Source organism: Schistocerca piceifrons, chromosome 1 (genome assembly GCF_021461385.2).
Source record: "Schistocerca piceifrons isolate TAMUIC-IGC-003096 chromosome 1, iqSchPice1.1, whole genome shotgun sequence".
Lineage (NCBI taxonomy): Eukaryota > Metazoa > Arthropoda > Insecta > Orthoptera > Acrididae > Schistocerca > Schistocerca piceifrons.
Genome location: NC_060138.1, coordinates 192624390 through 192650865, shown reverse-complemented (window position 1 = coordinate 192650865; position 26476 = coordinate 192624390). Strand labels below are relative to the sequence as shown.

The 26476-nt window shown below is 44.1% G+C and overlaps 1 protein-coding gene across 1 annotated transcript; it reads left to right on the top strand.

The window, feature by feature from the left end:
• Positions 1-1615: 1615 nt before the first annotated feature.
• LOC124799108 (brachyurin-like) lies at positions 1616-26010 on the top strand. The gene is made up of 6 exons (XM_047262680.1): positions 1616-1703; positions 2591-2684; positions 10283-10442; positions 12547-12725; positions 16215-16372; positions 25837-26010. Exons 1-6 carry the CDS (start codon positions 1635-1637, stop codon positions 26008-26010), a joined length of 834 nt encoding a protein of 277 aa, XP_047118636.1. The 5' UTR covers positions 1616-1634.
• The last annotated feature ends 466 nt before the right edge of the window (positions 26011-26476 follow it).

Below are 26476 nucleotides of genomic sequence, written 5' to 3'. Positions count from 1 at the left end.
AGCACGAAGTTGGCGTTCCAAAACATCCCAAAGGTGTTCAATAGGATTCTGGTCAGGAGTCTGTGCAGGCCAGTCCGTTACAGGAATGTTATTGTCGTATAGCCACTCAGCCACAGGCCGTGCATTATGAACCGGTGCTCTATCGTGTTGAAAGACGCAGTTGCCATCCCCGAATTGCTCTTCAACAGTGGGAAGCAAGAAGGTGCTTAAAACATCAATGTAGGCCTGTGCTGTCATAGTACCACGCAAAACAACAACGGGTGCAAGCCCCATCCGTCAAAAAAACGACCACATCATAACACCACCGACTCCGAATGTTGCTGTTTCCACAACACACGCTGGCAGACGGCGTTCACCGGGCATTCGCCATACCCACACCCTGCCATCGGATCGCCACATTGTGTACCGTGATTCGTCACTCCACACAACGTTTTTCCACTGTTAAATCGTACAATGTTTACGCTCCTTACACCAAGCGAGCATTGTTTGGCATTTACCGGCGTGATGTGTGGCTTATGAGCAGCCGCCGACCATGAAATCCAAGTTTTCACACCTCCCGCCTAACTGTCATAGTAGTTGCAGCGGATCCTGAAACAGTTTGGAATTCCTGTGTGATGATATGGATATATGTCTGCCTATTACACATTACGACCCTCGTCAACTGTGGTCGGTCTCTGTCTGTCAAGAGACGAGGTCGGCCTGTACGTTTTTGTGCTGTACGTGTCCCTTCAAGTTTCCGCTTCACTACCACATCGGAAATAGTAGACCTAGGGTTGCTTAAAGCTAAACTCCTCCCGATCAGGCCATGAAGGCCCAACAGTACCGACCGGCCGCCGTGTCAACCTCATGTCCACAGGCGCTTCTGGATGCGGATGTAGAGGTGCATGCCTAATGACTACTGAGGTCGCTGATATGTAGTACCTGTCAGTAGGCGGCAGCACAATGCACCTAATACGACAAACGTATGTTTTTGGGGGTGTCCGGACACTTTTGATCACATAGCGCATAGCACCGGCACAGATCGAAAGTGAAGCGGGCATACTCCACGATGTCTCACGATAAATTCCGTATTTCTTAAACCGAAATTGGCTGAGAAAAAATGTGTTGCATTTTGAACGCCCCTCGCAGGTGTCCAGATAGCTTTCGTCACATTGTGTGCTTTACAAAATTTACAAGATGAGGTGGTATCGCCAGCACTTTTATCTCTGTCATGTTTACGGAAAAAAATATGTTTATTAATTATGGAAACTCTTTGAGGATGCTGAAGGTATCGAAAAGATAGCAACGCCCATACTAAAATGGAAACGCCTCTTGTAGAGACGAGAATCTGCAGAAGACGGCGAGACGACGGTTTCATGGTCTCGAGTGTACGTTCTTACAGCTGAAGAGGTCATCACTCTCCACGCAAAGGCCAGACAATAAGTGAGAAGGCTGAAGAGACGTAGCGCAGCCGTGGGTATCTGGGTGACGTTCTTTGCGATAGGTCGATCCGCTGCCTCCGTCGTAAATCACGGGAAATCACGCGCTGCGAACACGGGGACAGCCGCGGTTACATCAGCCGTGTGTGGCCATATAAAACAGGAAGGCTGCTCTCACTAGTTACCAGCAACACTGCCTTCACTGCAGCCGTCACAATGGACAGCCTCTACACTTTGTCGCGGACTGCACTGCAGCTCGCCCTGATGCTTGTCGCTTCTGCACAGGTAAACACTAGCTCCCCGCCATCAGCGCAGCCATTCTCCCTGCCGCACTTAAACTGAGTTACACATACCACCCTCCACCTTACTCTATTTTGTGCTCAACTCCTTTGGTGTGTGTAGCTCCTGCACATTTCTTTCACGGTAACATAAAATCTAACCTTTGTGTCTCCATATAATTCTAAACTTTTCAGACTGTATACATCCCTGATTCAGGGACGCATTAGCGCACGTTGTATTAACTATTCCTTTATTACACAAAAACGCTTCACCTCGCTATTTTTTCTAGTCTTGTCTATTCGCACTTTTATTTGTTCACATAATTCGTAACATTTTCTTCTAGTATCACATCCAGATGTATTTCATTTCATTTTCTATACTCATTTTTTTTTTATTTTCATATATTTTCATTTTCTATGTTTTTCCATGGTCATTTGTTTTACTTCAGTGCAAAACTTTCTTCTTGACTCCCACTTCTCCAGCCACAAAATTATAGAACTCGTACTTTCTCCTTGCCTTAGCCAACTTAGAACACAGAACACAAATAGCGTGTCAAAGAATCCCTTAGTGGAAAATCTGTGCGACATTATTTGTTTCATAAAAACAGTGTCTGCTGATATTTCCTACCTCTAAAAATTTTCACTGACTATCCAGTTCTTTGGTATAAACTGGCATTTATTTATATGTCAGGCACTTCTCTTGAAATGTAATATGTACAGTGAGACCAGATTATTTCGAAAAAGCTTCTTTCTTTTTCTTGTAATATTACTAATATACTAAAGAATTAATACGAAATATTATGCTATTAAGTGGCATGGCACGGCAGTGCACTCCAGGTAAGCTAATTCTGCAGTGTGCAGCAACTGCTCAAGTGTCGTTCACTTTTATTGCAGATGGGTCGCGGAGTGGACATAGAGAGAGCGCGGCCTGTCTCTGTCCTGTACCCAGACATTGCGCCTACCATTAACCTGCCTGGTATCAGCAGAGGTGAGTAGACAATGCCTCCGCTGTATCTGAATGAGCTGTCACTTTCTATTATCGTTTGATCAGCGTGTACTACACGCTGTGAATTAGGACAACGTATATACTCATATGTATTGTAGACGTCAGTATCAAATAATGGCTCATGAAGATATTCATAATGTCTGAGTCATAACCGCACAAAGTGCTATACTTTCATAGTTACCTATGAGTTATTAAACAGTTCTAGTATAAAACAGGTACACTAACATCCTCAAACCGACAAATCGATTCAGTATATTCCTACAAAATAGCAGGCTGCAACCAGAAAACGTAACGATAAACACAAAATATCAAGGGACTTTTATAGATACACTAATGGTCAAAATATGTATGTAGCCGGCCGCGGTGGGAGAGCGGTTCTAGGCGCTTCAGTCCGGAACTGCGCGACTGCTACTGTCGCAGGTTCGAATCCTGCCTCGGGCATGGATGTGTGTGATGTCCTTAGGTTAGTCAGTTTTAGGCAGTTCTACGTTCTAGGGGACTGATGACCTCATCTGTTAAGTCCCATAGTGCTCAGAATCATTTGAACGAAAATATATATGTCTTGGTCTACCTCCTAAGAGTCGTGAGGCGTATTTTCCCCGATGTTTCTGAATATATGTGCAACTTCGTTTTAGCAATGTGTACCTAGAGAATCCTGAAAAAAAATGCTCCTCATCACGTCTTTCATGCCATGCCCAATGTCGATGGAAAGCTTCGATTTGTTTCCCATTAGACACAGATTTAGCTGTAAAGCGGAATGTTAAACGCCCGTTCGACAGTGTTCCCCTGTTGGTGTAGTGTGATATTTGTTTTATATATACATATCAACAGAGATGTATGAGCAAGATGTATGAGACAGGCGAAATACCCACAGACTTCAAGAAGAATATAATAATTCCAATCCCAAAGAAAGCAGGTGTTGACAGATGTGAAAATTAGCGAACTATCAGTTTAATAAGTCACAGCTGCAAGATACTAACGCGAATTCTTTACAGACGAATGGAAAAACTGCTAGACGCGGACCCCGGGGAAGATCAGTTTGGATTCTGTAGAAATGTTGGAACACGTGAGGCAATACTAACCTTATGACTTATCTTAGAAGAAAGATTAAGAAAAAGCAAACCTAAGTGTCTAGCATTTGTAGACTTAGAGAAAGCTTTTGACAACGTTAACTGGAATACTCTCTTTCAAATTCTGAAGGTGGGAGGGGTAAAATACAGGGAGCGCAAGGTTATTTACAATTTGTACAGAAACCAGATGGCAGTTATAAGAGTCGAGGGGCATGAAAGGGAAGCAGTGGTTGGGAAGGGTGTGAGACAGGGTTGTAGCCTCTCCCCGATGTTATTCAATCTGTATATTGAGCAAGCAGTAAAGGAAACAAAAGAAAAATTCGGAGTAGGTATTAAAATTCATGGAGAAGAAGTAAAAACTTTGAGGTTCGCCGATGACATTGTAATTCTGTCAGAGACAGCAATGGACTTGGAAGAGCAGTTGAACGGAATGGACAGTGTCTTGAAAGGAGGATATAAGATGAACATCAACAAAAGCAAAACGAGGATAATGGAATGTAGTCAAATTAAATCGTGTGATGCTGAGGGGATTAGATTAGGAAATGAGACACTTAAAGTAGTAAAGGAGTTTTGCTATTTAGGGAGCAAAATAACTGATGATGGTCGAAGTAGAGAGGACATAAAATGTAGACTGGCAATGGCAAGGAAATCGTTTCTGAAGAAGAGAAATTTGTTAACATCGAGTATAGATTTAAGTGTCAGGAAGTCATTTCTGAAAGTATTTGTATGGAGTGTAGCCATGTATGGAAGTGAAACATGGACGATAACCAGTTTGGACAAGAAGAGAATAGAAGCTTTCGAAATGTGGTGCTACAGAAGAATGCTGAAGATAAGGTGGGTAGATCACGTATCTAATGGGGAGGTATTGAATAGGATTGGGGAGAAGAGAAGTTTGTGGCACAACTTGACTAGAAGAAGGGATCGGTTGGTAGGACATGTTCTGAGGCATCAAGGGATCACAAATTTAGCATTGGAGGGCAGCGTGGAGGGTAAAAATCGTAGAGGGAGACCAAGAGATCAATACACTAAGCAGATTCAGAAGGATGTAGGTTGCAGTAGGTACTGGGAGATGAAGAAGCTTGCACAGGATAGAGTAGCATGGAGAGCTGCATCAAACCAGTCTCAGGACTGAAGACCACAACAACAACAACATCAACAGAGGCAGTGAAACAGAAAAAAATAACCGGTTCTCCACTAGCGCGTGAGCAGCGCTGGTACTCCAGCAGCTAGTGAGCAGCGCTGCTATGTTGCTGGAGCAGTCAGCATGGGTCGGTCAGTTCAGTATACTTATGCAAGGGTGGTCAAATGAAACGGGACTAGTGGAAAAAATCTCCATAACTACTAGCCACATTAATCGCCCTGGGGCACAAGATGGCCTATGGCTTCATGAGAAAATTTTTGCCACTGCCTACATGACTGTACCAAGAAGTGCCCCTCTTCGTCCGAAGCGATTCGACGTCCATGAATATTTTTGTTCAGGACTCGAAAAAATACGGAAGTCGCATGGGCAGAGATCGGAGCTGTATGGCAGATGTGTTAGGGTTCCCAGCAAAACTTCAGCAGCGTAGTCGAAAGAATCTGTGCTACAAGTGGGCAGGCGTTTTGTTGGCATGTTGTTTCGACTGTGCAGCAGAAGTTTCGATAGGAACCCTTAGACATCTACCATGCTGCACTGATCTCTCCCCATGTGATTTCCGTGTTATTGCAGCCATGAAGAAAGGCATTTGCTTCGAACGAAGAGATGCTCTCCATGGCACAACCATCGTTCCTTGGGCAATCGGGAACATTCTTTTTCTTTCTTTTTTTTCATGAAGGCATTGACCGTCTTGTCTCACAGCGGTATAAATGTATTGACAATATGGCGATTGCTTTTGAAATAATAAACAGTTTATTTACTTGTTTTCCATCTATCTGCGGCCTCTCCCGCCGGAGTTTCGAGTCCCGGCCGCAGCACCAATTCGCGGCACGGTAGCTCAGCGTGTTCAGTCAGCGGACTGCGTGTTCCCTGTGATAATAAAACTGAGTCAATGAATCAACGATCAACTTGAACGGATGACTTGTGACGTCCGCCCAGACCAAACGCAACGAACTATTAAAAAAATAAAAAAATAAAAAAATGGTCAGCGTGACGGATTGTCGTCCTACGGGCCCAGGTTCGATTCCCGGCTGGGTCTTGGATTTTCTCGCTCAGGGACTGGGTGTTGTGCTGTCTTCATCAACATTTCATCCCCATCCGGCGCGCAGATCGTCCAGTGTGGCGTCGAATGTAATAAGACCTGCATCAAGGCGGCCAGACCTGTCCTGCTACGGGCCTCCCGGCCAATGACGCCAAACACTCATTTCCATTTACCTAAGCAGTTTGGTCCCACAGGAATTTAGACACATTTGAACATTTTTCCATCTATCTCGTTATCCTTTCATTGGCCCTTATATGTACGACGCAGCATATAATGTCGGAAAGACCATGGGGCTGTTCGCTGATGATCTTGTCGTATACAGAAAATCACAACGCTAGAAATATGTAGTGAAATGTAGGGAAATCGGCAGAGGATCGACGCATGATGAAGGTATCGACACTTGTTCCTCTGCATTAACAAACTTAATTCACTGTGCATAAAGAGACACAAAGCCCCGTCTTTGTATGAATGTACGATTGACAAACTGGCGAGATTTAAAATGAAACTACGACGTAGAACTATCAGCAGGAAAGGGACATCGCAGACTGAAATTCAGTGGAAGAATTCTCAGGATTTGTAAACCACCCAAGAAGGAGGTAGCATACAAGCCATGTAGAATTGAGAGAAGAAATAGAGCAGTTCTAGGGAAGATTAGCTCGTTTCGTCAAGGGTTCTTTTTGGAAATGTGAAAGCTTCACGAAGATGCTCGTCCAACTTGAGAAGTAGATGATACAAGAGAGGCGTTGCGCATTCTGTTGTGGTTCACTTTTAAAACTCAGAGAGTGTACGTTCCTAGCAGAATGAACCAATTGTTTCTCTCCTCGACACACATATATCGGAAAAGCCGTGAAGGCATAATTAGATAGATCCGACATCACACGGCTCATATTGCATACCATTCGTGACTGGAACAGGAAATGAGGGTGGGGGTGTGTGTCGTGGTTAACAGCTGGACTCCGCCACATACCGTAAGTTGATTTGCAGAGTATAAACAAAGATGTAGATGTGGGTTGCAACGTAGATGAATGTTCCGGACTTCTTCAAGCTTAAAAGGACGGCAGATTAGAGTTTAACGTCACAATGGAGGTGAGGTCTTGAGACGCGGAACGCAAGTGCCGATTATGGCGGAATGTGACCGAAGCTGTCCTGAAATTTCACTTAAGTAGCTCGAGAAAATACCGAAATTTTAAATCTTCTTCGCCACTGTGGAATTTTAGCGTTGCTGCACCCGACAGCTGGTCTTTTTATAGTGTCTGACAAACCTTTATGTTTAGTTAAGTGCGAACGCTTCATGGGAATAACAATGGAGACTAGCCACGTCTACTGACGATGTCCGGTACACTGAGGAACCGAAGCAACAAGGGCGATAAATGAAACAAATTATGCCCAGACTTCACAGCTGCTATGGAGACATCATAGTAGAGAAAAAAGCACTAAATATAGTGATCCCAAAGCGGTGTTAATCTGTCATCTCCACATTTGCGTCGCAGTTTGCTTTATGCAGTGATTCACGGTGCGTATTGTCGTTGTAAGAATCTTTACAGAATGGGGTGGATGAAAGACACTCAAACGTCTTACCTTACGGACATCATTATGATATCTTTATATCACAACGATGTGAAAAAAAATGTCTTGTTTGCAATGTCCGTCGGTAAAGAGCAAGTTTTATTAACCTCCAAACAGACAGTCTAAGGAATGTAGAGCCAATAAGAATTCTGGGTAGCAGTCAAGCCAAACACATGCTATTTCAGTCATTAGTTAGCCGTGCGCAGTCACCATCAAATATGTTACAAGAGCTGTAAATTGCAAAATGATGGCAGTTTCTAGCAGTGAGGCTAGTCCACAGTTCAAAATTGTACTTGTTGTCAGACATGCCTTTCTATTTGCTGCTGATGATAAAGTTATCTTTTGTAACGAAATATGAAGGATACTATCATAAAACATGTTTACCAAAAACAGAAATGCATTCCACTGTTGTTTACGGAATTACATGCGTAGCGTTAACTTGCCTCTAATGCTTAGGAGGATCCTCATTGTAAGATGGACGGAATATGACGGTTAGCGACCCATCGACCACGAAGTCACAACTGATGGAGTTGATGGTGGGTAGAGAACGATGAGGCGGAAATCAGCTGTGAAGAGTACAAAGAAACAATTGGTATAGTATACGTATGTGACACAGAGAAACCCCGGAACAGCTAATTTTGGATTGCGAGACTAGAGGCTCAGTGCTCCAGAATGAAAATATCTAGAATCTCATCATCCTGTTCATAACTCTACTGTGTATTACCTCACGTACTTAGTATCCTGGTGTAACAATAAACGTAACTCATCGTTTCCTTTGATCTACAGCCCAGTCTTCAGGATCCCTGTTGCACTGCAATCGTAATTGACGATGTCGGTCGGTAGACTTGGGAACACTTAAGTGTCGTTTGCTGCAGAGTCCCACGAAGTACCCATGTGTGCTGAACGATATGCTCTCAAACATTTTACCTGCCCCACCATTGTACCCTCACATGAGATTTGCCACAGACTTCTGCTTTCCTACGTTACAGAGTAGACGAATCTCTGATCTTCTTGGTCTGCAATGAGTTGTGGTCGTCCAACCCCTTGTGGCTTCATAATCCATCAACCACTTTCCATTGATGGTTGTGACAGTAGCAGGCGAACAGCCGGCCAGCTTCGCCTCTTCTCAGAGAGTCAGTCCAAATAACAGTACTCCTTATGACAAAGTCGCTCATGTTAGTCGATTTCCCCGTATCATTGCTAGAGTGGTTCCACATTCACCTCTGCTCCTCTTAAAACATTAACTGACAGAAAAGCGAAGCTCCCAAAAGGGTAGAAGGAGACGAAACGAAACATCACGACTTGACAGAGCATGCGATGTTATTTCATTTATTACGAAATGAGTCAAATTAGAATGAACGAGGCACTATTAGCTGACTTATCAGTATAACGTGGTGGCGCTTCTGGAAAGGATCCACACACTGATTCTGTTGGAAAGGGTATTAAAGAGCCGTTGTATCTTCCCCTGAAGCAACATGGCACACAGCTGTTTTAACAGGTCCTTGATATCCTTGACACTGGAAGTGGAACGGAATTGACGTCTGAACTGGTCCCACACACAGTCCACCGGGGACGGATTTGGAGATCTTACTGGCCACAGGAATGCTTCAGTATCACACAGATGGTTCGTAGAGAGACGTGTCGTGTGTAGACGAGCGTTGTCCTGTTGAAAAATAGCACCATGATACGGTCGCAAAAGAGGTAACATATGAAGACAGAAGAAGTCCGTGATGTACCACTGTGTCATCAGAGGTCACTCAGTCATTAACAACCAAGACCTGAAATCATACCCGATCGCGCCCTATGCCAAGAAGCCAAGAACAACATTGCCACGCATCTCCAAAATATTGGAATAAGGGGAGCTGTCTCCACGTCGTCACCACGTTCGACCAATGGTCATCTGGTGTAGAGGAAAACCAGGATTCATCGTATAACACGATGGGACGCCGTAAATTAGCAGTCCATGCTTTCTGGTCTCGGGATCACTCCAAAAGCTGCCGTCTGTACCGTGGAGTTAACAGGATCCAACGCATGGGATGGTAACTCTAGTTGCAGCTAGTCTCTGGCTAATGTTACGAGATGTCAGATGCTACTGCATGGAGTTCATTACTTATTCTTCGTTGCCAGGTCCACATGTGAAGGGATTACGATGTGCCTGGTGTATAATACGGCGACATTCCCTTCTGGTTGCAGGACGAGATTGACCCGAACCTTGATGACGAGTATGCCTGCCCTCACGTTGCCATGAATATCAGGCCACTGTGTCACCGAATACACCACAAACCTAGATGTTGCACGGCTCTACCAGTCGGCCAAATTGAGACCACAAATGAGAGCTCTTTTAAAGTCTGTCAGGTGCTGATAATGCTGTCTCACACGGTTACGTTGATTTCCGTAGCAGTCAATATCTGGCGCTGTTCACGTGCTTATACATCCTAGCAGGCTTGGTAACAGCAGTAAACATGAACAACACTAATGCACTGTAGCGGCCGTTCCGTCACAGAGAATGGCAATCCCGCCGTTAGTGTACAATCGACATCCGTTCATGTCTTATTACTGCTCCACTTTCTTTGTCAGGCAGTGTACTTTCCTTATTGCTTCATGTGCCTGCAACGACACCTGGTAATATTTTATCTCGCGGTGATAAGCAGTGATAATGTTTTGGTTCATTAGTTAAGATTCTTAGTAATTTCTTATAACAAACTGATTCAGAGTACGCAGGTAAATTCGAATTCCTTACCGACATACATGGATCATCTGTCACCAGACACGGGCAGTCCCCGAGTAGTGGGCGGCTCCGAAGCCGCTGAGGGATCAGTACCGTACCAGGCGGCTATCTACCTCACCATCGACGGCTTGGACTATTTCTGCGGCGGTTCGCTCATCGCACCCAGCTTCGTCCTTACAGCTGCGCACTGCACCGTCAAGTGAGTACCTTTAACAACTCCCTCACTGCTCTAACTGCTCCTCAACTCGCAGCTACACTTCTTCTCATCCACTTAGTCTGCCGTCCTCATTATATTGTACTCTTTTTGACATTATTCCTGCTCCTAACAAACGTCAAAATACTTATTTCTTCATTCCATCACGTTATTTCTCCTATTACAAAATTGAGGTTGCCAACTTCCGATCTACAGCGTTCCCATTACGGCTTTTTACTAAGAGCCAAATGTGTTATACACACAAACGACCTCATTCTTTATCACTAATTTCTGAAACCTTTTGCCTTTGACAACAAAATCAATTTTTCCCTCTGCATCTGTGTGTGCTATGATATGAAACTTCCTGACAGATTAAAACTGTGTGCCGGACCGAGACTCCAACTCGGGACCTATACTTTTCGCGAGGAAGGGTGCTAACAACTGAGATGCCAGAGCACAACTCAGGATACGTCCTCACAGCTTTACTTCCACCAGTAAATCTGTGAGCAGAGGTCACGAGTAATGCGTGGATAACTCAGTTTGTAAAGGAATTGCCCGCGAAAAGCAAAGGTTCCGAGTTCGAGTCTCGGCCCGTCACACAGTTATAATCCGCCAGGAAGATTTTTTTCCTCGTATACTGCTGGGATTGCAAGAAACCACGGATCGCGTCCATCAGATACCATGCAGAAGCTACTGAAGGAGAAGTTCGCGACCCAAGATTTTAATTTTTCTGTTCTTTGAAGAACTATGTCCGTCAAACTGTTTCTTTCCTTTTTTGAGTAATTTTGAATAATCAATATTTCAAACTTTGATGGAGCCCATCTCGAATTCCTCTCCTGTGCCAACCTCTTCATCTCATACTAGCAATTGCAACATACGTCCTCAATTATTTACAAATTCGAATCTCTTTTTGCCTCCACTGTTTTTACCCTCTACAGCTCCTTCTAGTACTATGAAAATTATTTCCTGCTGTCTTAACAGATGTCCTACCATCATATTCCTTGTTCTTGTTGGTGTTTTCCATATATTCCTTTCCTCACTGATTCTCCGGACAACTTCCTCATTCCTTCCATCTTATCACTCCACCTACTTTTCACCATTATTTTGTAGCACCATATTTCAATTGCTACGATTCTCTTTTCCTCCATTTTTCTCACAGAACGTGTTTCAGTGCTGTACAATTCTGCACTCCAGACGTACATTCTCAGAAATTTTTTCCTGAAATTTAGGCGTTTGATATTAATAGACTTCTATTGGCCAGGGATACCCTCTTTGCCAGTGCTAGTCGGCTTTATATGTTCTCTTTGCTCCGTCCATCATGGGTTATTTTGCTGCCTTGGTTTCATAATTCCTTAATTTCATCTACTTCGCGCACCACAAATTTTGATAAATTTCTCGCTGTTCTCATTTCTGATACTTCTCATTACTTTCGTCTTTTCCATTTACTCTCAATCCACATTCTGTCCCCGTTATACTGTTCATTTCATTCAAGAGTTCTTGTACTTCTTCTTCGCTTTCACTGAGAATAGTAGCAATCAGTGATGTCCTTTCACCTTGAATTTTAACTCTGCTCTTGAACTTTTCCTTTATTCCGTCATTGCCTCTTCGATACACAGTTTGAACAGTAGGGGCGAAAGACTCGTTGTCTTACATCCTTTTTAATCTTAGCACTTAGTTCTTGGTTCTCCAGCATTATTGTTTCCTCTTTCGTTTTGTACACATTGCATATTACCCTTCTTTTCCTATACCGTAAAACAAGATTTGTTCCAACGTGGAACATTGTGAGCATAACAGGCGTGATGCATTTCGCCAGTTTATACACTACATGTATGCTTTTGGTCTAACTCTTTATCTTCCTTTTCCGAGTGTTTGTAACATAATAATTATTGTTCAAAATTACAAAAAACAGTTATCTCCATCAGAATATTATACAGGACGCAAAATGTACAAGGCATCAAGACAGGCAATGACGGGACCCCTTGCTGGAAGAGTAAAGTGTGCGTTCCTAAATTAACGTCCTCACTGACAGAGTAGACGGGGCAAAAGAGCCTCGGTACTCTCTCATGACATGACGAACACACTAATGAGTACACGGGAAATATCTTTTCAGCGTTACTGAGTTTACAGTCATCCTGGGTGGATACCGCGTCTTCGAAGCGTCGGATGGCGTGAACCACGTTACGAGGACGATGGACTCCAGCGCCGCAATTGTCCACCCCCAGTACGTCGCCAGGAAGAAAATGAACGACATCGCCCTCCTCAAGCTCTCGGAACCAGTTCCTCTCTCAGGTAAGATGGTACCACCAGCGGCGCGTATCCGAAATCAACGAAACTCTAAGCGACTCGCAGGAAAGAACACAATTTTTTTTCTACACAATCTCATCACCTCTCTCCAATACGGCCTGCGCTAGAAACATACTTAAACTCCGCAAGAAGCTTCTGAGATGTTTGCAGTTCACATTTTAAGTTTTCATTTCCGGTGCCGGTATCCGCTAGAAAATTAACTTTATAGGATTGTGTGCCTCAGTCGGTAGAAACGTTACCCTTATATGGGCAATTCATTGTCCGTCTGTCTGTTATGTCCGTCCGTGTGTTAAAGACACTTTTTCTCACGAATGGGTCGGCGTATCAAGTAGAAATTTATGTCACTTACTAAGGTTTATATTCCCTTGGCTGTGTAATAAATGTAAGCTTGTTCGCCGTGCAGCCAAAAGATACTGCGATTTATGTCACATATTTCGATACAAACTCCTTCATCAAAAGCTATTGAATACTTCCCGCTGGTCTAGAATAATTAAATTTTGCAAAGAGAAACGTTTCACAGCACAATTAAAGGAGAAAAATCCGAAATTTGTAATTATATCACACGAAAAAAGATCTCTTATTCCCTGTCCGACTGTCTGTTCGTTCCTCCGTGTGTTAAAATCCCTTTTTTATCAGAAATAGATAGACGAGTGAGTCATGCTGAAATTTATGCCTTTTACTGAAGTCTATGGTCCTTTGGTGGCGTATAGCCCTTAAGCTTCTAAGTCAATTAAATCAAAACATACGGCCAGTTATGTCAGATATATTGATACTTGCAAACTCACTCATTAAAACATATAGGGTACTTCCCGTGGACGTAGAATCACGAAATTATGTAAGAAGCTAATTTTTACGATATAAGTAAATGAGAAGAATCTGAAAATTGTTATAATTATATTACAAGAAAAAAGTATTTCTCTTTCATTTGTTATCCAACTTCAAGCATGAAATTAAAACGTTCTCGAAAGTCCTGGCATCCCCGGGACCGTTATATTCTGAGTATTAATGTCATTAACAGACAAATCTCAACGAGATTCTCGATTTCCGGAACGGGTGAACTGACAGAACTCTGAGACATTTAACTGGCTCTGTTACGAGGGCCTGATGCGATTCTGTGGTGTATTGGGGATTTTATTTATTTATTTATTTATTTTATGCCACTACTTGGACCTGCTATCGTGAATATGAACCAATATGTTTATTTCCACACTTCCGTTGATCAAGTGTTGTCCTTTCTGACACATCTTCCATCTCCATGAAGAGTGTGCTGTGGACACCATCGTCTTCCAAGATGGCGACAGACACTTTCGCAAGATTTCGTGGATAAACACTCAAAAAACGAAACACACAAAAAAATGCACCACGAAGGAATTATAGGGATGTCGTTCCAAAGTCTGTCTTCTGTCCAAATGGTGAGTTGGATCGTCAAAGTCTCCATCTGATTAGAGGAACCTGCCCATAATGCTCCAAATGTTCTGAATTGGGCGACCTTGTTCGCCAAGGCAGGGCTTAGCGAGCACGAAGACAAGCAATAGAAATTCTCGCCTATGGGGGTGGACATTATTTCGCTGAAACGTAAGCCCATGAGGGGGGCTTGCAATGTAGGGCAACAAAACGGGGTGTAGAATATGGTGGATGAACCGCTGAGCTCTTGTGTCCGCGTATGAGAACCACAATGGTCTAGCTATTAAATGAAATGGCACCCCAGACCATCACTCGAGGTTGTCAGGCCTTACGGCGGGCGAGGATCGGATTGGTATTCCACCGTTGCCTGTGTACGTCTCCGCTCATCATCGAAACCTAATTTCGAAGCTGGAGTGATCACTGAAGACATTTCTACTCCAGTCTATGAGATACCAGGCATTCCCGACACGATGCGAACGGGCTTCTTGGTGTACATAGGCCAATGGTAGTCGGAGCTAGGGGCCCCGTGAACTCAGCTCCGTTTCTGTCAGCCGCCTATTAATGGTCCTTGTGGTCACTGTAGCACCAATTGCACGTCGGATCGATGGTAATGACGATTTCTCGGTCTTCACGTCCTGTCTTCTCTCTAGGTCCACAGCTTGCTTCTTGACGCTATGATCCGGCGTAGTTCACCCATTCCTGCCAACATCGTCGAATAGTTGCACTGTTCCTATTAAAATGTCGAGAGATTTGCCGCTTACTCCAACCGCCTTCTTTGAGCCCAGCTACACGTCCTCTCTCAGATACCGGCATCTATGTATATTGTTCACGCACCTGTCTGCCAGGCATAGTTACTGTCCAACTGAGTACACGGAATGAAGTTTTCAAAGAATTTATGCCCTGGTATCGAACTGGCCACTGTTTACTGTTCTTGCTAGATGCGCGGTGAAGTTGCGTTGCAGCGTCAGACATTTATCCGGACGCCGACTAAGTTTAGAGTTTTGCATTTTCCGTCGATCCAAGCACAAATATCAATTTGTGACCAATTTATATAACTCCTTCGTGGAGCGTCGTGTTTATGTCTTAGAGTGTATTCCTACTTTGGCGAATACTCATGCACCAGGCTGGTAAACGATCTGTTTTGATCCCATAGGAAATGTCTGAGCTTAACTGGAAAAGCGGATGAAACGTCACAACCGACATCTTCGAATTTTGGTAGCCTACAGAATCCGTGCGTCTATGAGTGTCTTCAGCTAGATATGGCATACGTTTCACAGCCACTCTTCCTCTCCGAACTAAGATTGTTGTCAAGGCTAGAAGTGATGCTACGCTGCATCAGCGAGATCTGTCCTGAGGGTGATTAATTTTTCCTCCAGTGGGTATATTATCACCATACGGAGAGAGAAGCGTGATCGCAGCCGATAGAGGCTTTTGAGAAAATGGTTCAAATGGCTCTAAGCACTATGGGACTTAACATTTGAGGTCATCACACACATACAAGCACGAGGCAGGATTCGAACCTGCGACCGTAGCAGCAGCACGGTTCCAAATTGAGGCGCCTAGAACCGCTGGGTCGCAGCGGCCGGAGATATTGAAGTCGATCTCCGTTGTTGGTGAATGTGAATGTGTCTGCCATTCCCACACAGATACCTTTACTGATCTGCGTCTGCTCTCTCCTCCACATCACTGACCGTTCACATTTCTCCTACTTTGTCTTCTGACGAACGATGCCGCAGTTTCGCAACTTCAAGTCCTCCTCTAACATGTTTTGATCGCTCATGCAAGTATACTACATTTCTATTATGCTTCTGTATTATATACTATCCACTGCTTAACACGCATTGGAAGATCTTGTGTCAAGTGTACTCATAACCTTCTCTCATTGCAGAAGAAATCAAGACAGTCCGTTTACCAAGTATCAGTCAGAGTACCCTAACTTTCGAAGAAGAGACTGCTACTGTCAGCGGATGGGGCAAATACAATGACTGTAAGTATACAGAGTAAGCTAATCTTGCCAATAGCTACAACACAATGTTGATTTTCGTATTACCTTTCCTCCCGTCTTTGCAGCCATCGACTATATGAGCCCCGTGCTGAAGACGGCACAAACGAAAGTGACGTCACTTCCAGTGTGCCAGGTGTATTACCTGACACTGCTGTACGGCGTGCAGACCAACCAGATCTGTACCATCAGTCCCAGTGAATCGGAGTACGCCAGCCCTTGCGACGTGAGTGGCTATTTCCAGTAAACTCTAATGCGTCACATAATTTCTTTTTTTTTGGTCATCAGTCTACTGACTGGTTTGATGCGGCCCGCCACGAATTCCTTTCCTGTGCTAACCTCTTCATCTCAGAGTAGCACTTGCAACCTACGTCCTCAATTATTTGCTTGACGTATTCCAATCTCTGTCTTCCTCTACAGTTTTTGCCCTCTATAGCTCCCTCTAGTACCATGGAAGTCATTCCCTCATGTCTTAGCAGATGTCCTCTCATCCTGTCTCATCTCCTTATCAGTGTTTTCCTCATATTCCTTTCCTCTCCGATTCTGCGTAGAACCTCCTCATTCCTTACCTTATCAGTCAGCCTAATTTTCAACATTCGTCTATAGCACCACATCTCAAATGCTTCGATTCTCTTCTGTTCCGGTTTTCCCACAGTCCATGTTTCACTACCATACAATGCTGTACTCCAGACGTTCATCCTCAGAAATTTCTTCCTCAAATTAAGAAAAAATGGTTCAAATGGCTCTGAGCACTATGGGACTTAACATCTATGGTCATCAGTCCCCTAGAACTTAGAACTACTTAAACCTAACTAACCTAAGGACATCACACAACACCCAGCCATCACGAGGCAGAGAATATCCCTGACCCCGCCGGGAATCGAACCCGGGAACCCGGGCGCGGGAAGCGAGAACGCTACCACACGACCACGTGCTGCGGGCATCAAATTAAGGCCGGTATTTGATATTAGTAGACTTCTCTTGGCCAGAAATGCCTTTTTTGCCATAGCGAGTCCGCTTTTGATGTCCTCCTTGCTCCGTCCGTCATTGGTTATTTTACTGCCTAGGTAGCAGAATTCCTTAACTTCATTGACTTCGTGACCATCAATCCTGATGTTAAGTTTCTCCCTGTTCTCATTCCTACTACTTCTCATTACCTTCGTCTTTCTCCGATTTACTCTCAAACCATACTGTGTACTCATCAGACTGTTCATTACGTTCAGCAGATCATTTAATTCTTCTTCACTTTCACTCAGGATAGCAATGTCATCAGCGAATCGTATCATTTATATCCTTTCACCTTGTATTTTAATTCCACTTCTGAACCTTTCCTTTATTTCCATCATTGCTTCCTTGATGTACAGATTGAAGAGTAGGGGCGAGAGGCTACAGCCTTGTCTTACACCCTTCTTAATACGAGCACTTCGTTCTTGATCGTCCACTCTTATTATTCCCTCTTGGTTGTTGTACATATTGTATATAACCCGTCTCTCCCTATAGCTTAAACCTACTTTTTTCAGAATCTCGAACAGCTTGCACCATTTTATATTGTCGAACGCTATTTCCAGGTCGACAAATCCTATGAAAGTGTCTTGATTTTTCTTTAGTCTTGCTTCCATTATAACCGTAACGTCAGAATTGCCTCTCTCGTCCCTTTACATTTCCTAAAGCCAAACTGATCGTCACCTAGCGCATTCTCAATTTTCTTTCCCATTCTTCTGTATATTATTCTTGTAAGCAGCTTCGATGCATGAGCTGTTAAGCTGATTGTGCGATAATTCTCGCACTTGTCAGCTCTTGCCGTCTTCGGAATTGTGTGGATGATGTTTTTCCGAAAGTCAGATGGTATGTCGCCAGACTCCTATATTCTACACACCAACGTGAATAGTCGTTTTGTTGCCATTTCCCCCAATGATTTTAGAAATTCTGATGGAATGTTATCTATCCCTTCTGCCTTATTTGACCATAAGTCCTCCAAAGCTCTTTTCTAATACTGGATCCCCTATCTCTTCTAAGTCGACTCCTGTTTCTTCTTCTATCACATCAGACAAATCTTCACCCTCATAGAGGCTTTCAATGTATTCTTTCCACCTATCTGCTCTCTCCACCGCATTTAACAGTGGAATTCCCATTGCACTCTTAATGTTACCACCGTTGCTTTTAATGTCACCAAAGGTTGTTTTTACTTTCCTGTATGCTGAGTCTGACCTTCCGACAATCATATCTTTTTCGATGTCTTCACATTTTTCCTGCAGCCATTTCGTCTTAGCTTCCCTGCACTTTCTATTTATTTCATTTCTCAGCAACTTGTATTTCTGTATTCCTGATTTTCCCGGAACATGTTTGTACTCCCTCCTTTCATCAATCAACTGAAGTATTTTTTCTGTTACCCATGGTGTCTTCGCAGCTACCTTCTTTGTACCTATGTTTTCCTTCCCAACTTCTGTGATGGCCCTTTTTAGAGATGTCCATTCCTCTTCAACTGTACTGCCTACTGCGCTATTCCTTATTGCTGTATCTATAGCGTTATAGAACTTCAAACGTATCTCGTCATTCCTTAGTACTTCCGTATCCCACTTCTTTGCGTATTGATTATTCCTGACTTATGTCTTGAACTTCAGCCTACTCTTCATCACTACTATATTGTGATCTGAGTCTATATCTGCTCCTGGGTACGCCTTACAATCCAGTATCTGATTTCGGAATCTCTGTCTGACCATGATGTAATCTAATTGAAATCTTCCCGGAATCTCCCGGCCTATTCCAAGTATACCTCCTCCTCTTGTGATTCTTGAACAGGGTATTCGCTATTACTAGCTGAAACTTGTTACAGAACTCAATTAGTCTTTCTCTTTCATTCCTTGTCCCAAGCCCATATTCTCCTGTAACCTTTTCTTCTACTCCTTTCCCTACAACTGCATTCCAGTCGCCCATGACTATTAGATTTTCGTCCCCCTTTACATACTGCATTACCCTTTCAATATCCTCATACACTTTCTCTATCTGTTCATCTTCAGCTTGCGACGTCGGCATGTATACGTGAACTATCGTTGTTGGTGTTGGTCTGCTGTCGATTCTGATTGGAACAACCCGGTCATTGAACTGTTCACAGTAACACACCCTCTGCCCTACCTTCCTATTTATAACGAATCCTACACCTGTTATACCATTTTCTGCTGCTGTTGATATTACCCGATACTCATCTGACCAGAAATCCTTGTCTTCCTTCCACTTCACTTCATTGACCCCTACTATATCTAGATTGAGCTTTTGCATTTCCCTTTCCAGATTTTCTAGTTTCCCTACCACGTTCAAGCTTCTGACATTCCACACCCCGACTCGTAAAACGTTATCCTTTCGTTGATTATTCAATCTTTTTCTAATGGTAACCTCCCCCTTGGCAGTCCCCTCCCGGAGATCCGAATGGGGGACTATTCCTGAATCTTTTGCCAATGGAGAGATAATCATGACACTTCTCCAATTACAGGCCACATGTCCTGTGGATACACGTTACGTGTCTTTAATGCAGTGGTTTCCATCGCCTTCCGCATCCTCATGTCGTTGATCATTGCTGATTCTTCCGCCTTTAGGGGCAATTTCCCACCCCTAGGACAAGAGAGTGCCCTGAACCTCTGTCCGCTCCTCCGCCCTGTTTGACAAGTCCGTGGGCAGAATGAGGCTGACTTCTTATGCCGGAATTCTTCGGCCGCCAATGCTGATTATTTATCAAAATTTAGGCAGTGGCGGGGATCGAACCCGGGACCGTAGACGTTTTGATTATGAATCAAAGACGCTACCCTTAGACCAGGGGTACTTACCCCGTCGCATAATACGAAGTTTGTATAGGGCCCAAAATATGGTTCAAATGGCTCTAAGCACTAAGGGACTTAGCATCTGAGGTCATCAGTCCCCTGGACTTATAACTACTTAAACCTAACTAAGGAAGTCACACACATCCATGCCCGAGGCAGGATTCGAACCTGAGACAGTAGCAGCAGCGCGGTTCCGGACGGAAGCGCCTAGAGCTGCTCGGCCACAGCAGCTGGCGTATACGGTCCAGTCACACTGATGTGAATTACGCCTATGTCGAACGTCAATGTGCAATAGGCACTCCCAGACAGCAGGTGGCAGCACTGGCAGTGGAGTGTATATAAAGCATGTCGAGGGAGGGGACGGGGGACGCAAAAAACAGAGCAGTAGTTATCGTAATGCGGAAACGTAGCGATTTATCTAACATGCAAAGGGGCATGAACATTGACTTTCGGGCCAAGGGTGGAAGCATTTCCGAATCGGCTAAAGGTGTAAATTGTTCGTGTACCTTAGTGGCTAAAGTACACAGTGCACGGCAAAATGACGCTATCCAAACCAGCACCGAGACAACTGTTGTGCACCATGCACCGTAGTTGACTTGCCTGAACGACGGCTGTGGAGATGTGTATGAGCAAATAGACATGCAACTGTTGAGCAACTTATCACCCACATGGACCTACAGTGCCCCTTCAACTACTGTTTAGCTAATGTTGCTGCGCATGGGCCTTTGCAGCTGGGGCCTGATCTATCCATTCAGGCTGGAATTTGTGCGGCAGTACTGCAACTGGATGTCCAGTGAGTGGCCAGAGACGCACTCGTAAGGTGAATCAAGTTTTATGTTCCATCGGACAGATGGCCGTTGGCGTGTGTGGCCCTGCATCAATCGTCGGATGGGTCTAGGCCGGAGTAAGAATGTTTATGATCTGGGAAATATTTTCGTGGAATTCCCCGGTTGAACTCGTCATTCTGGAAGACACAAAGGATCAGCACAATTGGCATCTATTCTTTGAGCCTATGTCCATCTATACATGCTGTTTGTTTTCCTCCGCAGGATGGCTTCTACCAGCAAGACAGTGCAGTGTAGCACACAACTCGCAGTGTACCAGCGTGGCTTCAATAGCACCAGGATGTTTTAACCGTACTCCGCAGGCTACCAAACTCCCCAGACTTAAACCCAATTTAGAATCTGTGGGACCAAGTCGATCGGGCTATCTGCGCCAAGGATCCTCAACAGAGAAATCTACCGTAGCTTGCTACGGCACTGGAGTCAGTACATCTACATCTACATAGATACTTCACAAATCACCATAAGGTGCGCGGCGGTACGGCCCACCTTCCTATCGATACCTTGCAGAACCTCACTGACACACTTCCTGCACGTCCAGGTTGTAAAGGTGGCTATTCATGCTTTTGACAGGTAGTCACATTAGTGAGATTGGACCGTGAAGAAAAGCTTTGGTGTTCCCAAATCTGAGAGAAATTTTTGCTTATAACATAAAAATATGCTCACCCCTCACAAAGATACCACAGTGAGACATTTGTGAAGTAATCTAAATAAGGCCTTGTACGGAAATGTCGTTCATACCTTCCGAAAATGCAATATTTGCAAGTAAAAGAGAATAAAAGTATTCCTGCCATTAGTCGTGGCGAATCTTTCTTCTGTGTAGTCATCCAACACGGTGCATATAGTGAAAATTGTAGAGAACTCGAGTTAGCCGTAAGTGCTTGCGTATTATATGTGTAACATTGGATTGTTTGATCATCATACACAATGAGGGCGGGTAGAACCGGATAGATGACCCGATCTTCGCGATGTTTTCTCCGTAGTAGTCTGGAAGATATTATTTGGTAACGGATGTGTTACTCGAAAGCGTTCTGCATTAAAGAGGATATGGAAACTTTATATGTTTGCTTTGTCATAGCTTCCCTCTCGACACACTGCAGTTGTTTTTCTTCTGTCCAGTATCTCGCGCTTTGTTCAAATGTTCAAATGTGTGTGAAATCTTATGGGACTTAAGTGCTAAGGTCATCAGTCCCTAAGTTTACACACTACTTAACCTAAATTATCCTAAGGACAAATACACACACCCATGCCCGAGGGAGGACTCGAACCTCCTCCGGCACCAGCTGCACAGTCCATGATTGCAGCGCCTTAGATCGCTCGGCTATCTCCTGCTTTCCTCATCCCTTTATGTTTCTTTTTCCTGTCTGCCACCGCATCTGCACACAGTACAGTTTCAAAGCCTATCACTGTTTTTGTCTGTGGTTTAATAAAAGACAAAGACCCAGGTTTTCAATCATAGGGGGGCTTAAAGTAAGCTAAGCTGAGACAAAACTGAAACTATAATCCGTATAACAGATCTCTTGCTATTGGCTATCATTCAATTATAGCTTATACGTGTGACTCGTACGCTACAAATGTGTATGCACTCTGTACCTTAAAACACGTAATAAACAGAAAATATTTGAGCTAGTGTGACAGCAAAATACCGAAATCTCTACCGCTGCAACCACGTGCCTTGAAGTTTCACTGCACCTTAATTGACTAGCTGGTTATTTAACTTAAAAGTAAGCAAGTACGATAATTACTGAACGTAGTTTTTTTCCTTCTCTGCCTGAAACACAGGGAAAGAAAAACGTAGTTCATTAGAGAGCTTAATTCGTAAGTAAACACATGTAAAGATTTGCATAAAAATCAGAGTAACAAGAATCTCAGATTATATAAAAACCGTCAAAATATACTTTTATAAAAACGAACACAAAATCTCACGTGTAACACAAAAGTACCCTTCAACGGACCACGTGTCTTTAAATAGTCATACATGCGCAAAAAAGGGGGAAAATCCACATATATATGTATGAACGCCCATGATATTACTTGTCTGCCTCGATAGCTCCGCGGTGAATGCGATGGATTGCTAACTGAAGGGTCCCGGGTTTGATTCCCAGCTAGGTCGGAGATTTTTTTTTCGCTCAGGGACTGGGTGTTGTGTTGTCCTGACGTTCGTACTGTTATAACTGACTTTCCACCGTTTATATGGCTGTATACACTGAAAGCCAATAAAAATGATATTACTCGTATTTAAGGAGTTGAAAGTAATGACATAATCAACTTGCAAGTCAGAAAAATTTTGAAATTAATGGTAAGATTCTATGGGACCAAACTGCTGAGGTCATTGGTCCCTAGGCTTAAGCACTACGCAATCTAACTTAAAATAACTTACGCTAAGGACAATACACACACCCACGCCCGAGGTAGGACTCGAACCTCCGACGTGGGGAGCCGCGCGAATCGTGACAAGGCACTCGAGACCGCGCGGCTAACCAGTTCGGCATTTTTTAAGTCAGGATGACTGAATATAAATTGGTTATTGACTCTCACGAGTTCCAAAAAAGCAGTGAACTCAATCAAAAAATTAATATTGCTCACTTTATACATGATTGCGAAGTATCTCGCGTAAATACCGGCCGCGCTGGTCGTGCGGTTCTAGGCGCTACAGTCCGGAACCGTGGGACTGCTACGGTCGCAGGTTCGAATCCTGCCTCTGGCATGGATGTGTGTGATGTCCTTACGTTGGTTAGGTTTAAGTAGTTCTAAGTTCTAGGGGACTGATGACCTAAGATGTTATGTCCCATAGTGCTCAGAGCCATTTGAACCATTTATCTCGCGTAAGTAATTCTGATCTTTCACAAAGAAAACCACGCAAATGCGGAGCAAGCAAGCAACTATTTCACCATGCTCTAGAACGATATTGCTTCAAATGTGCCCATTTCTGTACCACAACACAAAGCGCCTATTCTAAACAGATCAGGACATCCTCAGGGCATGAAGCAGAATGCTTTGTTTGTTGGCCATGTTGTCCATGCGACACTCTCTAATCAATTGTTCTTCATAAACCTACTGGCTGGCTCACTTCATTGAGGAGAGTTGCTTAAGACATTCTTTCCAGTTCCGATCCAAGGATAAGCTACTCTAGTAGACAGCCAGACGACCCAATTGCCTGCTGACCCACACAAGAATACACGGGATGCTACATCTACAGTCTAATACACCAACATTCTAGTATGTTTCTCCATTCCCCTTCTGGCCTGGTACAGCACCAGTTATCCAAATTACAAATAAAACGGGAGTTTCTGTTGCATGTACACTACTGCCCATTAAAATTGCTACACCACGAAGATGGAAATGGAAATGTCGTGTGGCTAGGGCCTCCCGCCTGGTGCAGGTCTTTCGATTTGACGCCACTTCGGCGACCTGCGCGTCGATGGGGATGAAATGATGATGATTAGGACAACACGACGTGCTACAGATGCGAAATTTAAACTAGAGGAAGAAGATGCTGCGATATGCAAATGATTAGCTTTTCAGAGCATTCACACAAGGTTGGCGCCGGTGGCGACACCTACAACGTGTTGACATGAGGAAAGTTTCCAACCGATTTCTCATACACAAACAGCAGTTGACCGGCGTTGCCTGGTGAACGTTGTTGTGATGGCTCGTGTAAGGAGGAGAAATGCGTACCATCACGTTTCCGACTTTGATAAAGGTCGGATCGTAGCCTATCGCGATTTCGGTTTATCGAGTAGCGACATTGGTGCTCGCGTTGGTCGAGATCAAATGACTGTTAGCAGAATATGGAATCGGTCGGTTCAGGAGGGTAATACGGAACGCCGTGCTGGATCCCAACGGCCTCGTATCACTACCAGTCAAGATGACAGGCATCTTAGACGCATGGCTGTAACAGGTCGTGCAGCCACGCCTCGATCCCTGAGTCAACAGATGGATACGTTTGCAAGGCAACAATCATCTGCACGAACAGTTCGACGACATTTGCAGTAGCATGAACTATCAGCTCGGAGACCATGGCTGCGGTTACCCTTGACGCTGCATCACCGACAGGAGCGCCTGCGATGGTGTACTCAACGACGAACCTGGGAGCACGAATGGCAAAACCTCATTTTTTTCGGATGAATCCAGGTTCTGTTTACAGCATCATGATGGTCGCATCCGTGTTTGGTGACATCGCGGTGAACACACATTGGAAGCGTGTATTCATCATCGCCATACTGGTTTATCACCCGGCGTGATGGTATGAGGTGCCATTGGTTACGCGTCTCGGTCACCTCTTGTTCGCATTGGCGGCACTTTGAACAGTGGATGTTACATTCCAGATGTGTGACCCGTGGCTCTACCTTTCGTTCGATCCCTGTGAAACCCTACACTTCAGCAGGATAATGCACGACCGCATGTTGCAGGTCCTGTACGGGCCTTTCTGCATACGTAAAATGTTCGACTGCTACACTGGCCAGCACATTCTCCAGATCTCTCACCAATTGAAAACGTCTGGTGGCCGAGCAACAATACGCCAGTCACTACTGTTGATGAACTGTGGTATCGTGTTGAAGCTGCATGGGCAGCTGTAGCTGTACACGCCATCCAAGCTCTGTTTCACTCAACTCCCAGGCGTATCAAGGCAGTTTACGTTATTAGGTGGTTGTTCTGGGTACTGATTTCTCAGCATCCATGCACCAAACTGCGTGAAAATGGAATCACATGTCAGTTCTAGTATAATATATTTCTCCAATGAATACCCGTTTATCGTCTGCATTTCTTCTCGGTGTAGCAATTTTAATGGCCAGTAGTGCATTTACTTTAAAATCGACGCTTTTCGAGCTAGAACGTACTTCTCGTATTTATGGGCACGAAGAACCTACCTAGACAGTCACACGCACTATATCATGCAGAAAACCAGTGTGTAGATAGCCTTGCTATGAGCCGGCATATCGCAAAATAGTCAACAAGTGCGCTATGCAGCGTGTTGACTGTGAGTGCGGCTGCTCCAGTTTTCAAACAGGTTGTGTTTGTTTTGTGTTGTGCAGGGAGACAGCGGCGGACCCCTGGTGGTGTTGGAGGCAGACGGGCAGCCCACGCTGGTGGGTGCTGTGTCCTTCGGCATCAGCTCGTGCGAGAGTCACTTCCCCAGCGTCTACGCCAGGGTCACCTCCCACCTCCAGTGGATAGCCAACAACACCGACATCACTCTAAGGCAGTGATACTCATCTGTTTTCTGCTGGAAAACGTGAAAGATAGTTACATGTTAATTTATGCGTTATAGTATTTATGTTGTTTGCAGTATTTAATGTACAGTATTTATACGTAAATATATCAACAGAAATAAATAAAAAAATTTTATACCCATAGTGGTTAGTATGGATATCATTTCTCAATGCTCATGACACCTAATTATTTAATTGTGCCTCTTTGTAAGGCAGCACTACGACATAATTATACCATTGTAATGACAGTATCGATCTGTACCCATCTAAACCTGTGAGAAGTGAACTTCAACTCAGGTACAACTCTTGTTCAACAAAGTATTTGGAGGAGAGGAATACTGAGCACAGCACATTTTTGAGCAAAAATTCACTGAATGTCAGTTACGTGTGCACACTCGTACATTTCAGTTGGCAATGTACCATATGGGCAAGAAAGATTTGGTAAGGAAAATGTACCGGGTGG